Raw genomic sequence first — 17,322 nt, forward strand, 5'->3', positions numbered from 1 at the left:
AATCCTACCGTGCAAACTCATGAAAAGCATGCTATTATGAATGATTATTTTCTTCTTTTTTTAAGCTTGGATTTCATTTCTAAAATGGACATGATATTGCGCGTCTGTTATTTTCACCCTTTCTTTGCACAGCGTGCAAATCATGCTGTGTCTTTTGTTTAAACAAATGTACACATTCTCTCCCCCTCTCACCAACTTTCAATGAGCGCCTAACTTGCAAATTACACTATTTCATAAGAAAATTATTCTTTGACGTAGTTTTTCTCCTGACGTCGAATGTTTCAATATTCCAAAGATATATAGCTTTCAGTCGGAAATAATGTGATTTTTCTTGATTCGTATTGTTCTCATAAATCAAGGCTCTGTTCTGTTCTGTTCATTTTTTTCTATTTTTTTTACTAATGAGACAATTATGAACGTTATTATTTCAAAAGACTATATTGAATCGTACGTCAGATGTTGGTGTAAGCAGTTCTATAAATTAACACCGTTTAAGTTACATCAGAACTTTAAGAAATCCACAAGGGTTTTATTTCTTGATACACTTTGAAGTTTAAAGGAAGCAAGAAGCCTTTACTCTATTGCACGTAAAGCAAGAAGCCTTTACTCTATTGCACGTATAATTATACTGTTGTACATATTGTTTATAAATCAAGAATACCTACATATGTGATAAATTGCCATGCATTGGAAAATATAATTTATTTGCCTCTAAAGTAAAAGAAATTGAAAAGTTTAGTGTTTTCCACTATGTGTTCAATATAAGCGACAGTGATACTTTTAAAACAAAATTGGAAGCAAGAAGATGTTCAGTTAGAATAAATATTTTCACATTAAATTGAAGAGAAGAAATTGATATATACTGTCATATCTGGTAAAATATTCACAAACCAAAAGACATGTTTGAAATTAATCATTGAAAATAAATTTCCTATATAATCTATTGCTCAAAGTAATATCAGCAGGAAAACCAATATTGATTATTGGATAATTTTCAAGGGGGGCAACCTACAATGATAAGCCAGTCAAATATAATAAAAGCTGGGGATGGTATGCAAAAGTGTTGATCGTTATATTTGTATATATATTTGCAAAGCCGGAAGTTGTCATCTTATTGCCTGTCTGTCCATTTGTTTTATAGTATGTCCTTCCGTCCGTCTATTCACCTGTATAAGTAGAATGAAATTCATACTTTGAAATACATGACTGTATTTTTTGATGAAATCGATTTTTATTACAACTGAATAATACTCGTGTCTTTAATTGTTCATGTTTTTTCCGATAGCCAGTCCGCGTAAATTTCAATTATTACTATTCATTAAATCTCATATACAAACATTTTCTATACCTATTCCAAAGGATCTTTCAAAAAAGCAGGATTTGATAAATGTTTACTTAATACTACAGCGTTTGTTTTTCAAGATTGCTCTAAATATCTCAGAATTAAGTAAAGTTACAAAAGGTGAGTAAATCTGTTCAGTTTGCTGATTAAAAAAAAGAGCAGATTGTAACTGAATTTCTGTCATTTCCAGTTATCTGGCAAACACCACAGGACGGTCATACAGACACACTTGCTGAAAGTACATCGATAGATTCAAATATAACAACACTGCAGGCGGACAATGCACTTAATTATTCCTTTACCCTGCTAGAACCAGCAGATGAAGATTCCAAATTTAGGATAGAGAGTGGCGCCTTGAAACTTAATGAGTCTCTAGATTATGAAACAACAAAATCATACACCTTCACCTTAAAGTAAGTTGATGTCCCTGTGTGAGTAATACAGTTGACATATTGTGTTGTTTTTTTTCTAAATTATCAGGACACTTTTACTGAACCGTCGGCAGTGTCATATTATACTCGCATAAAGGAATTCGGTACTGATAAGGTTCGAACATGTAAGTATGTTTGGTAATTGATTTGAAACCAGCGATAATATCTATTTGGTTAAGGAAGACTTATTGGTTTCTTTAATAGGGAATCGATCCTTCGTCTACGGTAACATGCGATATACTGAATGAGATATTTACTATCCAGTTAAAACATGTGTACTTCCGGCACGTGCACAGAGTGTCTGACTTCGGATTTTGTGGAAGAATACGCTTTTTCCTTGTGCCTTATAAGCGTCCACAACTCTTGTCCGAATCGCAATGTCTTGCACATAGGTACAAATATGGGCAGTCGGATCGATTCCCGATTGAGGCAGTGCCTTATTTCACATTATGATTTCTTTCATGTTTATCAGTATTCTGAAAACAGAAGCACAGGTTCTTTAAAATACCTGTTTTATAATAATTTCATTTTGAGAGTTCCTTTGACGTCATACCAACACAATTATAAGTCATAAGGTGACTTTACAGCATTGATGGTTGAGAAAGACCCCGGGAGCTCCTCCGTGCATTATTTCATCACGGGCGGGCTCCCGGGTAGAACCACCAATCTTCTGTAAGTCATCTGGACGGCTTCCTCACATGGAGAATTCAAAGCCCCGACTGAAGCTCGAACCCACACTGTTAGGATGCAAGTTATTCAAAGTCTGTGTCATTAACAAGTCGGCCACGAAGGCTCCTTGTAATACTTTATTTCATTTTTAGAGTTCTTAAAGGGTGATAACGCCCTTATTTAAAATTAGGATGCCACAATGCTTGGTATGTACATAAACTCTACGATTTACTTTCGTGTTACTACTATTTTGATAAAATGTTTTAATCATATTTCATCAGTTTAAATAGTTGATTAAAATAATAGAAAGTGTTATTGAATCCATTGTTTTGATTATCTCTCTTTAAGGCTCTGACTTTATAGGTTCATGTGTACTATTGAAATTTATGTTTTTAACTATCTAATTTTACATATTCTCTATTTGGACAGTTTTTTAATATGTTTTAATATAAATTTAAAGCCTTATGGGACATTAAGTAATATTTTATTTCATTTTTAGAGGTCTTATCTAATATTTTATTTCATTTTAGAGCTCTTTCGTCGTCAATGTCTGCTGCAATAACTTACATTATCAATATAACAGATGTTAACGATGAAGCTCCGGTATTTACAAGCGCCACAAGCATAGATTTAACAAAAGACACAGATATAGGTAAAGCTAGAGTGGGTAAAACATCCGAAATAGATACTTCTATCTGCTGCTATAAATTGCTATCCATTCCATTTTCTCTTTGTGCATGCTGCCTTATATGACAGCTGAAAAAAAGGGGGTAACGATGACAACCGTAATTAAAGCTGAAACATCGTTGTACTTTTACGAGCAAAATGAATAACACAAGTTTTGAACTTCACTTTTGATCATGTCTATACAATACTGAATCTTTATGATATAAAGTTGTTTTCAGCCCCAGTTATAAACAAGCATTCTTTATTTGTCGAACGTAATAACCTGATCGCATTGATTCTTACTCATAATGGCATACTACCAATGCATGGGGCAAAATAGTACGTGTAATGTATACGATATAATATAGAAAAGGTGGAAATTTCACAGGTCGCTCAGCACGACAAAAACGAAATTTGTGCAGGCTCGGTTTGATTACGCTTGTTCGTGGACGGTAGTGGAAATGGATGCTACTGTCCGCGTTCTCTAACCCCGGTTGAGCAGAACGTAACAATAACAAATGTTACAAGTACAAAAACAATTTAGAGACATCCGCAGATATGATACTACCGATCTACAGGTAACAAAGGTAGAGGGCATTTATACGGTAATAGTGATCTTGGGGTAACAACTGTAGGGAGTATATATATTCTCTCTACTAATAATAATTTATAATGCGAACTTGTATCCTAGCGGATCTCACGTATGGGAAAGTCAACTGTTCTGAAAATAATTATATCCCTTAATGCAAACTATCTCTATATATTCAATGTATCCTCGAGATCCAGTTAACTTTCAGAGAGAGAAAATATAGCTTCTCTGGTCCCAATCAGTTAAAAAGACTAAAATGTCATTACTGATTTGTGAGACATGAAAACAGAGATTTGAGTATATATATGCAAATATTGAACCAGTACGAATGTGTAGTACAATTCGGGCTCGTATATAAAGCAGCACCGAAACTAATCTTATTGGGTTAGTGGACTTGCTGTGGCATGTGCGAGTTCGTTTGTACTGCTAGGCGCTTTGTCGTAATTGGTCTGGTATATTGTGGTGGTGATTTAGTTCGTATGAATTCTCTCTACTGTATAATAATTTATAATGCGAACTTGTATCCTAGCGGATCTCACGTATGGGAAAGTCAACTGTTCTGAATATAATTATATCCCTTAATACAAACTATCTCTATATATTCAATGTATCCTCGAGATCCAGTTAACTTTCAGAGAGAGAAAATATAGCTTCTCTGGTCCCAATCAGTTAAAAAGACTAAAATGTCATTACTGATTTGTGAGACATGAAAACAGAGATTTGAGTATATATATGCAAATATTGAACCAGTACGAATGTGTAGTACAATTCGGGCTCGTATATAAAGCAGCACCGAAACTAATCTTATTGGGTTAGTGGACTTGCTGTGGCATGTGCGAGTTCGTTTGTACTGCTAGGCGCTTTGTCGTAATTGGTCTGGTATATTGTGGTGATGATTTATTTCGTATAAATTCTCTCTACTATATAATAATTTATAATGCGAACTTGTATCCTAGCGGATCTCACGTATGGGAAAGTCAACTGTTCTGAATATAATTATATCCCTTAATGCAAACTATCTCTATATATTCAATGTATCCTCGAGATCCAGTTAACTTCCAGAGAGAGAAAATATAGCTTCTCTGGTCCTAATCAGTTAAAAAGACTAAAATGTCATTACTGATTTGTGAGACATGAAAACAGAGATTTGAGTATATATATGCAAATATTGAACCAGTACGAATGTGTAGTACAATTCGGGCTCGTATATAAAGCAGCACCGAAACTAATCTTATTGGGTTAGTGGACTTGCTGTGGCATGTGCGAGTTCGTTTGTACTGCTAGGCGCTTTGTCGTAATTGGTCTGGTATATTGTGGTGGTGATTTAGTTCGTATAAATTCTCTCTACTATATATATATATATATATATATATACGGTAATAGAAATATTGGGTTTAATAAAATTCTACCCATCTAAAGGGGATAAAGGTAGGGCGTTTGTGTAGGATTCTAACGATCTAGGAGTGGCAAAGGTTAATCCAATACAACAACAAGTTTTCCTTTTATTTTAGACACGATTGTTTACACTGCTGAGGTAACGGATCCAGATACAATCGGTAGCTCTACCTTTTCAATAGCAGGTATGTAATATATATATACAGAATGCCTAGAAAAAAAATCAGCAATAAACTTATAATTTTTTTCTATAAGTTTAATTTTTCACTGCAAGCGCTTTCAATGTTAAACATTTCTTCGTATATATATCAATTTTTCATTACAGCATTTTTATATTAATGAATTATTTTGAATATATTTGTGCTAACATAACAATTCGAAAGTGAATAAAAATGTCTTTGCTCATAAAACAAGTCTCGGAGCGCGGCTTTCAGTCTCTTAAAATCACTCACTTTTATGATGAAGATGTTCAATTTACAATGATTTATGACGACATCCAATGTCCTAATATTACGAAATGAAACAGTTTCTGTTTGATTTATTACCTAGGTGGCAATACAAATGAGACATTTAGTATAAACACAACGACTGGTGATTTAACTCTTGATAAGGCACTGGATCCTGACGTTATTCCAACATACAGTCTGGTGATAGAAGCTACCGACAGTGTATTCACTGCCACCATGACGCTAAGTGTCACTGTAAACAGAAGTAAGCATTATTTATACATGATATACGAATAGTGCCGCCAATATGATAATAATGAGAAAGGTCATACAAGAATGTGATTTTTTTATCTACATTTATACAGAAAATTTACAAAAATTGTTAAAATGATTTGATGATAAGCTTGCGACCATTGTTCTATTGTAATACAACATAACGGGACAGAACCAAATTATTATGTTTCATCTTTAACACAAACATTTCTTTTTTTTCTTTCTTTACTTTTTTTCTTAATCACTATTAGTATATATTTGCATTTTAGTTGTGTGGACGGAACCAGTGAAAGGAACATCAGAAGAGCTGCCCGAGGACACAGCAGTCAACACAGTGATAAAGAATTTGACTGCAGAAACAGCAACATCTTATATCATCAGAGGCCAAACTCCATATCCTGACCAGTTTGGTATAATAAATACAAACGAGCTGGTGCTTGTGTCTGAACTGGACTTTGAAAATACCACTTCACACATCATTTCATTAAGGTGAGTTAAATTTACGTTTAGTGTTTATATACCGGCTCCTATATAGCACTGCCGTCCCTTGTTACTGAAATAGTGTAGTTCTATCTAAAATTACGCTGCATAGATATATTTAATATATTTTATGCATGCCAGTTTCATAAAGTAATGTTCCTTTTTAAAACAGTTGAAAATTCAAGCTTTGGACTGTTTTTCTTCATCTTCAACGATCGCGTTTAGATTGAATGAAATGTTTTGCCTTTATGTGCTATCAAGGCTGTAAATATAAATTCTAGTATGAACGTTTACCATACTTATAAAAGAAAAGGACCGTTTTTAGCTCGACTATTCATAGAATAGTAGAGCTATTGGACTCGCCCATGCGTCGGCGTCCGCGTCGGCGTCCGCGTCCCGATTTGGTTAAGGTTTTGTATGTAAGCTGGTATCTCAATAACCACTTGTGGGAATGGATTGAAACTTCACACACTTATTCACTGTGATAAACTGACCTACACTGCACAGGTTCCATAACTCTATTTTGCTTTTTTACAAAATTATCCCCTTTTTCGTCTTAGAAATTTTTGGTTAAGGTTTTGTATGTAAGCTGGTATCTCAGTACTTACTAATGGGAATGGATTGAAACTTCACATACTTGTTTACTGTCATGATCTGACATGCACTAAGCAAGTCCCATAACTCTGCTCTTTTTTTTTTTTCAAAATTATGTCCCTTTTTCGACTTAGAAATTTTTAGTTAAGGTTTTGTATGTAAGCTGGTATCTCAGTAACCACTTGTGGGAATGGATTGAAACTTCACACACTTGTTCACTGTCATGATATGACATGCAGTACAGAGGTTCAATACCTCTACTTTGCATTTTACAAAATTATGCCCCTTTTTCAACTTTTGTATTAATTCAATTGACAAGGCTGTTGAATAGTCGAGCGTTGCTGTCCTCCGACAGCTCTTGTTTTTATTTATTCTAATGATTTATAGTAACAGATGAGGCAACTCAACAAGACAACTTAATATATATGTTTAATTAGTTATTGCTCATCACAACCTTAACGGTTTAGCTTCATTCATTTTGAATTTCATGTTGTAGAGCTATAGATGGATCAGGAAAGTCAGCGGATATCACTTATATTGTTAATGTTACTGATGTAAATGATCTACAACCCGAGTTTGTGTCAGACACAAATGAATTCATTCCGGAAAATACCCCTGTTGGTATGTAATATGATTTGTCTGTCTTTATCCAAAACATAAACTTGCAAACCAAGACAGCTGTCAGTTAGGGTGAATTCGTAGTTTACCTGTTGCAGACAAAACGTTTTTAACAAATTCAAAAACACATGTTAATCAACAGCAAAGGCATAGGTGATATGTGACAAAATGAAAGTAATAAAACTTCCTATTATCAATTTTGATTGGTTTAAACTTGTGCTTTGCTAAGATAATCTAGTCCAGTTTTTCGCGAGCCCCCTTGCGGTGAGCTCGACTAAGTCGTCACTTTTGGTGGTTCGGTGTATGTGCATCCGTGCATCCGTCCGATTTTGTCCGGATCATAACTTTGACATGCATGGATCAATCTTGTTTATACTTGGCATAAACCTCAATGAAAAGGAGTGTCATGCGCAAATCCCATATTCCTATTTCAAAGGTTAAGGTCACAGTTGGAGGTCAAAGGTCATATTGAAGTTTGTCTGGAGCGTTTCTTCTTGGCATGAATGTTCACCATTATGAGACGGAGTGTCATGCGCAAGAACCAGGTCCCTAGGTCTAAGGTCAAGGTCACACTTAGAGGTCAAAGGTCAAATGCAAGAATGACTTTGTCCAGAGGTTTTCTTTTTTCATGCATAGAGGGATTTTGATGCGCAAGAACCTAGAATTACTTCCTTGGTTGTTACTATAATAAGTTTATATTGTAACTTTTTATTACTGGTCGTTTGGAAAAATCAAGACCATTTTTCAGTAGTACAACATGCATATTACATCCAATTTTGAGGTGTATTATGAGCTGTCTCTACTGGTAAAGATTTGTGTGTGGACTAAGAGTGTTGTGTGCAACTCCCAGTCCTTCTGCCAGCTGGCGGGCTCGACATGTTGCCCGTTGGCATCTTGTTTTAATAAGAGCATTTCGAAACCACGAATGCAAAACTAAGCTTATCGTCATAATCGTGAAAGGGATAGGTTTGAGTCTATATTCTTAAAACTTGTCATAGATTTTCTCATTTTATTAATGGATTGTTCCTAGGTTAGCTAATTATTCTACAGTTTGCTAAATTTATTATGCCCCCACACATTTATGTTGGGGCACATAGAGTTGCCGCTCTCCGTATATCCGCGAGACTATCGGTGCGTCCCGAAATCTTGTGTGTCCAACTTTTCCCACACCGTTAGCCAGATTTGCTTCAAACGTTCACAGATGATCAAGCTAGATGTGCAGATGACCATAAAGGAAGAAATTATTTCTAAGTCTAATTTTACCACTGTTATGACACTTGGATAATTTTGCTTTATAGAATATTGAGAACATTTTTTTGTATAACTCCTCCCACACTTTTTTCCTGATTTGCTTCAAACTTTCACAGATGATCAAGGTAGATTTGCAAATCAGATTAACTTTAAGGAAAGATTTTGTTTCTGTGACTATTTTACCGCAGTTATGGCCCTTTAATATTTTTGTTTTATAGAATACAGAAAACAATCTTGTGTGTCCAGCTCCCCAAACACTGTTGAAAGAATATGCTTGAAAGCTTCACAGACGAAGGGCCTTCATTTGAAGATGATCAAAAATAATGGATTTTTTCTGTGGCTATTTTTTCTAGGATTATGGCTCTTTCTTAATTTCACAAAATAAGCCATAGTAAAGAAATTTTGTGTGTTCAACTCCTCATATACTTTCTGAAGGAATGGATTCAAATTGCTTAGATGCACAACCTTATCTGAATACAAGTTGCTTCAAACGTTTAGTCGAACAGGTGGCTTTGCTATTTAGAGGATGACACAGCGTGTTGGCGTACCCGTGTCCAATGGACACAGTTCTAGTTACTTTTAAAAGTTGTCATAGGTTTGCTCATTTTATCTATATTTGTTTTATTCTGCAGTATTTCTAACTCATCATTCACCCGCGCATTTAATCTATAGTTTGTTCACTGCTCTAAATGAAAGGGCCCGCTCATTTTTTCTGTAATATGTTCATTCTACATTATATTTTGCAATAGATTAATCAGGGTTGATTAAATTTTATTAACTTTATACATAAGATCTGTATATTGTTTTCTAGGTACCACAATTCACACTGCCTCAGCAACCGATGGTGACACTGTTGGTACTGTCAGTTATTCCATAACAGGTGATGTATTTTCTAAATAATTCTCGTTTTTATAGTCACTTATATTTGCATGTGTTGTTCTGATCACTGCATAAACATTTTGATTTTTTTACGGTTCTAATTATGACTTTGAAATTCAAATGTCAATATCACATAAAAGCTGCATTGTTATTCATTCTACTTATGTACCGTTTTAAAAATGATTTTTCTGTACTTTCCATGCATAAAAATAGAGATAGGAATAGGCAAGTGAATGGGCAAGTATAGAATTATTGGGCTTTTCATATTTTATTTTCGATGGGTTGTAAAATAAAGTACTTGATGTTCCTCATTAACATTAATACGTTCACCACTATAACAGTCTTCCCATACAGCATCTAGATTTTGCCCAAAACGTATGTGTTAGTTTTCCGTGCATAACTGACCGACAGTAAAACATGTATGAGTGAGTCAGTCAGTGGAGAGGCTAGGTCTTGCGGCTTAGGACAGGTGATTGCTTTAGACATGTGGAAGTCGGAATAAAACTTCAAGTTTGGATATTACCTTGTTTGCTTAAAGACAAGCGGTTGCCTAATACAGGTGACCACTAAAGCAGGTTAGACTGTATATAGACATATAGGCACACATTCAGGGAATCATTAATTCAATGCAAAATGTGAAAATACAAAATCATATTTTTCTCTCGGATCTGTGTATGCAAACTAGGCGTAATGATGCTCATTTGATTGATTCATAGTTTACAAATTATTGCGTGTTCACAAACATTTCATTGTCTCAAAATTTCTTAGCTTACTTTACATCGAAGTGTTTGAGTCAAGATTGGTTTAAGTAGACAGATCTAAAGTGTTTTTTCCAGTGCTTTAGAACCAGTCGATATCTTGCCATTCTGATATACCAAAACTTGGAAAAAATCTTAAGCACGTACAAACTCTCATCTAAATAGTTATCTTTCAAAAATGTTGCCAGTTAGTTTAAACTGTAAAAAATATTTTTGGGCATTTTTTGTGTTTACTTGGACATCATTTTATTACAGCCGGTAATGATGGTGAAACGTTTGGCATAGATAATAGCACCGGAGGTATTACCTTGAACAAAGCGCTCAACCCAAATATTACTGGCGACTTGCAATACAACCTTCTCATTGAAGCGACAGATTCTGTACATCCAGTTACACAAAATCTTACAGTCACTGTTAAATCAGGTATGATAGTACAGGATTAAAATATGGAGAGTTTGACGACTTATTTTTTCAATTTACATATTTCTGTACTGGTACTGATGATAAACCCGGACAGAAAATGGGGTTTTCTACCTGTAACTTTTTTATTTCTGAAAATTGTTATCCATGTTTGAACGTTGATTGATTATTGATTCGACCACTTTGTCATTTACAAACTTTTAACTATAGTATTATATTGAAACTTTCCCAAAAATGCTGCAAAAGTCATTCCGGGTCAAGTAATGAAAAGTGGCCCAATGTCAGGCCTTCATATGTTGACAGTGAGCATGTATAAAAAAACATCCTCTTCCCCAGTATTTTTGATACTTTTTAAGATAAATGTAGGTCATTTATTTTTACAGAATATTTACCAATTTTGTTGGGGTTTTTTTTGTTAACACCAGTGGGTGTTGCATGTATTTGCTATTGGACAGGGTGTTCAATTATATAAATAACCGATTGAAATCTAATAATTCGAAGGTTATCGACTTTATCATCTGTCCGAGTTTATCATCAATACCAGTACATATCTCCGGGGCATTTAATTCTTGATTTGATTTAATTATGTTTTATTAGTCCCCTACTGGTTGAAAACCAGTTTCGGGGACTATAGGAATGCACTTTTCCGTCATTCCGTCCGTCCGTCTGTCCGTCCGTCCGTCCGTCCGCAATTTCGTGTCCGGTCCATAACTCTGTCATCCATGAAGGGATTTTAATATTACTTGGCACAAATGTTCCCCATGATGAGACGACGTGTCATGCGCAAAACCCGGACCCCTAGCTCAAATGTCAAGGTCACAATTGGAGGTCAAAGGTCAACATGTCTTTTTTCCTGTCCAGTCCACAACTCTCCCATCCTTGAAGGGATTTTAGTATTACTTGGCACAAATGTTCCCCATGATGAGATGATGTGTCGTGCGCAAATCCCGGACCCCTAGCGCAAAGGTCAAGGTCACAATTGGAGGTCAAAGGTCAACAAGGCTTTTTTCCTGTCCGGTCCATAACTCTCCCATCTATAAAGGGATTTTAATATTACTTGGCATAAATGTACCTCATAATAAGACGATGTGTCATGCACAACTTTCAGACCCCTAGCTCAAAGGTCAAGGTCACACTTAGCAGTCAAATGTTAACATAGCATGAACAGGGTCTGTTTCGTGTCCGGTCCATAACTCTGACATTCATTAAGAGATTTTAATATCACTTAGCACAAATGTTCCCCATGATGAGACGACGTGTCACGCGCAATTCCCGGACCCCTAGCTCAAAGGTCAAGGTCACAATTGGGGGTCAAAGGTCAACATAGTTTTTTTCCTGTCCCGTCCATAACTCTGCCATCCATGAAGGGATTTAATATTACTTGGCACAAATGTTCCCCATGATGAGACAACATGTCATGCGCAAAGCCCAGACCCTTAGCTCAAAGGTCAAGGTCACAATTGGATGTCAAAGGTCAGTAAGGTTTTTTCCCTGTCCGATCCAGAACTCTGTCATCCATCAAGGGATTACAATATTACTTGGCATAAATGTTTCCCATGATGAGACGACGTGTCATGCGCAAACCCAGTACCCTAGCTTAAAGGTCAAGGTCACACTTTGAGATCAAAGGTCAAGAGGATTTTTTTCCTGTCCGGTCTATAACTTTGTCATGCAAAGCAGGATTTAGATATCAGTTGGCACAAATATTCCCCTGGATGAGACAACATGTCATGCGCAAGAACCAGGTCCCTAGGTCTAAGGTCAAGGTCATATTTAGAGGTCAAAGGTCAAATTCAAGAATGACTTTGTACGGAACATTTCTTCTTCATGCATGGAGGGATTTTGATGTAACTTGGACCAAATGTTCACCACCATGAGGCACCCTTGTCTTTAGAATTACGTCCCTTTGTTTTTACTATAAATAGATTTTATTGTAACTTTTTTATTACTGGCGGTAGAGAAAAATCGAGACCACTTTTCTGTGGTACAGCATGCATGTTACAGCCAATTTTTAGGTGTATTTTGACCTATCTCTACCTGGTAAAGAGTTTCTTGTGGACATATATTATATAGATTTTTTTTTTTTTTTTTTTTTTTAAGCTTAATTTCCCTTTGTTGTTACTATAAATAACTTACATGATAACATTTTTATAATCAGCCAAAAAAATTCAATATGAAAACAACTGTGGGTTTTTATATATGCACATTTTAATCCAAGTGTGCTGTTATAACATATTGTATATGTAGTACAATATTGTTTATACATCATTGACAGATATCAGTTCATTATGTTATACTGCAGTAGAGAAAATTAGGTGCCTTCCAGTAGGGGACTTTGTATTGCATGGCAATACTTCATTCACTTGTTCTAATCTAGAACATGCAATACATTGTACATACATATTTATAACACATTAAAACAAACAAACAAACATATGATGAAGACGATTTAGGTAAAAAGCAAATGGGTTAGGCCACAAGTTTTACCAACATTAATGACGGCCCTCCCCTGAGTACATTCTTCATGTGAGGAAGCCATCCAGCTGGCTTACGGAAGGTCGGTGGTTCTACCCAGGTGCCCGCTCGTAATGAAATAATGCACGGAGGGGCACCTGGGGTCTCCACCATTAAAGCTGGAAAGTCGCCATATGACCTACCATGTGTCGGTGCGACGTTAATTCCAACAAAAAAAGGTACTAGTACATATTAGCCTGACTGCCACATCATTTTGAACTTGAAATTGGAAAAAAATATGTAATAGTATTATTCAATCCTAGTTTCAATATAAAATGATTAGTACAAAAACAAGTATAAAAAATACATGTTAAATTCTATTCAGCATAAACCCTTCTACAAAGTAATATTCATATGGACAGCTTTTTATTCATGTTTTCGCTAAGACCACGCATATATTGAAATACATTATGTCCATTGCTTTCCTATTTCACATATAAATATATTTTGTATGACTATTTGTTTAACGTTTTGTAGGGATAGTAAGTTTATAGAAGACTGTTTCGTTTCCAGTACCTGCTTTAGTCCTTCCGGCCGATGATACTACTACTATTACGGAGAACGCCGATACATCAGGACCACTTGTTGTGCTGACCTTGGATTCAACAGATCTGGATAACGATCCTACACCGACATACAGTATAGATACCCAAAGCCATCTTGGTACATTTTCTATCAGTAGTGACAACACAAAGCTCGTCACTACCGCTTCATTTGACCGGGAACAAGTATCAGAGTATAATATCACCATAAGGTCAGTAATATAGTATGTTTATTAATTTTCTGATGCTTTCTACATTTATTTTGGTTGGTCTGACAAAGCTTCTTTGCTTGATTGTGTCAGTATATAATATACCTCAAATTGCAGGATTATCTAGGACCATCGTATATTTACGATATAAGACACATTTAGCCCGAGAATATAATCAAAATTATAAGGCTATTGTAAAAAAATTATATCGTGTATTTTGCTTTTGTTTCTCGGTTATCTCCAATAATTTTCAGCTGCGATTCAGTAGCCGACCACCAAGTGATTATAAGTCGATTATGCTATTTCAAACTGTTTGTTGATTGAAAAAGAAAACAATAAAACATAAATATTTCATATACTTCATTCAAATCGAGTGGCCTTAAAGATAACATGCTTAGTTAATATACAAATAGAAATACTGTGTAAGGTGTTTAAGTTTGAACAACTTGTATCGAGCTTAGTTGTGGCCCTTTACTTTTTTCCTACACGTAAGCACTTTATATAGGGCCACTCATTTATTCTATGCACAGGGTAACAGATTCGTCAGGATTTGATCTATCGTCTGCTGCCACATTGACAGTGACGATCGAAGATGAGAATGACGTTGCGCCAACCTTCACATCAAACGCAACACTTGATTTGGCAGATTACACAGGTAAAAGTTTGTTTTTATCTCTCTGAAATGTTGTTATATTTGTTCCTTCACATTATTGTACCCCGCGACAACAAAGTTGTAAAGGAGGGTATACTGATTTCAGGTTGTCTGTCTGTCCGTCTGTCTGTCCGTAGACACAATGTTGTGCGCACAATTGCCACAATTTAATGAAACTTCACACACGTGATAAGTAACAACAGTAGTTGTGCATGGGGCATGTTAGGTTCAGAAAAACAAATTGCAGAGTTACGGGACTTTGTTTTTTGTTACTATACTGTATACATAGACACAATCTTGTGCGCACCATCTCTCCTCATCGCCTTGCCAAATTTAATGAAACTTCACACAAGTGGTCAGTAACGACAATATTTGTGCAAGGAGCATGTTAGGTTCTTTCAACAACAAAAATTGCAGAGTTATGGGACTTTGTTTCTTGTTAACATACAATGTACATACAGTCTGCATATGCAATCTTGTGCGCGCCTTCCGAACCCTTGCACACAATTTAATGAAACTTCACACAAGTGATCAGTACCAACCCTAGTTGTGCATGGTGCATGTTACGTTCTTTTAGACAAATATTCTGCATAGTTATGGGACTTTGTTTTTGTTACTATACTGTATATAAGTCTATATACATACAGTCCACATAATCATGCAATCTTGTGTGCGTCAAATTGCAATGTTCTGTGTCAGTGCATGCGGGTAGGTGGTGGGGGTGGGGGTACATTCATCACCTTTAGTGATAGCTCTAGTTGATAAAGCTTCCTAGTTATATCGTGGAGATAATTTTTAGAAGTTTCTCAAGATCCGTTTACAGGTTTGATTTACGAAGTGTTTAATGTTGTGTGAGTGAAATAAAGACAGTTGGATCTCGGTTAAAGATAATACTCGGTATCTAATTAGTAGAATAAATATTTGTGATTTTTATGCCCCCGAAGGGAGGCATATAGCTTTTGAACCGTCTGTCCGTCTGTCGGTCTGTCAGTCTGTTCGCAATTTTCGTGTCCGGTCCATATCTTTGTCATCCATGGATGGATTTTCAAATAACTTGGCATGAATGTGTACCACAGTAAGACGATGTGTCACGCGCAAGACCCAGGTCCGTAGCTGAAAGGTCAAGGTCACATTCAGACGTTAAAGGTCATATTTCATGATAGTGCATTGATGGGCGTGTCCGGTCTATATCTTTGTCATTCATGCATGGATTTTAAAATTATTGGGCATGAATGTGTACCACAGTAAGACGACGTGTCGCTCGCAAGACCCAGGTCTGTAGTTCAAAGGTCAAGGTCACACTTAGACGTTAAAGGTCATATTTCATGATAGTGCATTGATGGGCGTGTCCGGTCCATATCTTTGTCATTCATGCATGGATTTTAAAATAACTACGCATGAATGTGTGGCACAGTAAGACGACGTGTCGCGCGCAAGACCCAGGTCCGTAGGTCAAAGGTCCTAAACTCTAACATCGGCCATAACTATTCATTAAAAGTGCCATCGGGGGCATGTGTCATCCTATGGAGACAGCTCTTGTTTTATATTTCTTTAATCAAAATACTATCAAATTTATACGAAATTTATTCTGCTTGAAAGAAATATAGACAATTCGGTTTTTAGCTCACATGTCACAAAGTGACAAGGTGAGCTTTTGTGATGACGCAGCGTCCGTCGTCTGTCGTCCGTCGTGCGTGCGTGCTTGCGTGCGTGCGTCCGTAAACTTTTGCTTGTGACCACTCTAGAGGTCACATTTTTTTGGGATCTTTATGAAAGTTGGTCAGAATGTTCATCTTGATGATATCTAGGTCAAGTTCGAAACTGGGTCACGTGCGGTCTAAAACTAGGTCAGTAGGTCTAAAAATAGAAAAACATTGTGATCTCTCTAGAGGCCAAACTTTTCAATGGATCTTCATGAAAATTGGTTAGAATGTTTACCTTGATGATATCTACGATAAATTCGAAACCCGGTTACGTGCAAAAAAACTAGGTCAGTAGGTCAGATAATAAATAAACCTTGTGACCTCTCTAGAGGCCACATTTTTCATGGGATCTGTATGAAAATTGGTAAGAATATTTATCTTGATGATATCTAGGAAAAGTTTGAAACTGGGTCAACTTCGGTCAAAAACTAGGTCAGTAGTTCTAAAAATAGAAAAACCTTGTGACCTCTCTAGAGGCCATACTTATGAATGGATCTTTATGAAAATTGATCAGAATGTTTACCTTGATGATACCTAGGTCAAATTTGAAACTGGATTACATGGCATTGATAACCAGGTCAGTAGGTCAATTAATAAAAAAAACATTGTGACCTCTCTAGAGGCCATATTTTTCATGGGATCTGTATGAAAGTTGGTCTGAATGTTCATCTTGATGATATATGGGTCAGGTTCGAAACTGGGTCAACTGCGGTCAAAAATTAGGTCAGTAGGTCTAAAAATTAAAAAACCTTGTGACCTCTCTAGAGGCCATACTTTTGAATGGATCTTCATGAAAATTGGTCAGAATGTTCATCTTGATGATATTTAGGTCAAGTTTGAAACTGGGTTACGTGCCTCAATAACTAGGTCAGTAGGTCAATAATAAAAAAA

The 17,322-nt window shown here is 36.0% G+C and overlaps 1 protein-coding gene across 1 annotated transcript in view; it reads left to right on the forward strand.

Annotated features, from left to right (window-relative positions):
• Positions 1-17,322, forward strand: part of LOC128546252 (protocadherin Fat 4-like) — a 104,673-nt gene that overhangs the window by 53,530 nt on the left and 33,821 nt on the right. Inside the window, exons 3-12 of the mRNA XM_053516538.1 lie at positions 1,533-1,755; positions 2,973-3,094; positions 5,209-5,277; positions 5,642-5,803; positions 6,081-6,300; positions 7,382-7,506; positions 9,566-9,634; positions 10,647-10,814; positions 13,839-14,079; positions 14,607-14,731. Coding sequence (XP_053372513.1) covers positions 1,533-1,755; positions 2,973-3,094; positions 5,209-5,277; positions 5,642-5,803; positions 6,081-6,300; positions 7,382-7,506; positions 9,566-9,634; positions 10,647-10,814; positions 13,839-14,079; positions 14,607-14,731 — 1,524 coding nt within the window. The remainder of the gene's footprint in view (positions 1-1,532; positions 1,756-2,972; positions 3,095-5,208; positions 5,278-5,641; positions 5,804-6,080; positions 6,301-7,381; positions 7,507-9,565; positions 9,635-10,646; positions 10,815-13,838; positions 14,080-14,606; positions 14,732-17,322) is intronic.

This window comes from Mercenaria mercenaria, chromosome 10 (genome assembly GCF_021730395.1).
Source record: "Mercenaria mercenaria strain notata chromosome 10, MADL_Memer_1, whole genome shotgun sequence".
In the NCBI taxonomy this organism is placed as follows: domain Eukaryota; kingdom Metazoa; phylum Mollusca; class Bivalvia; order Venerida; family Veneridae; genus Mercenaria; species Mercenaria mercenaria.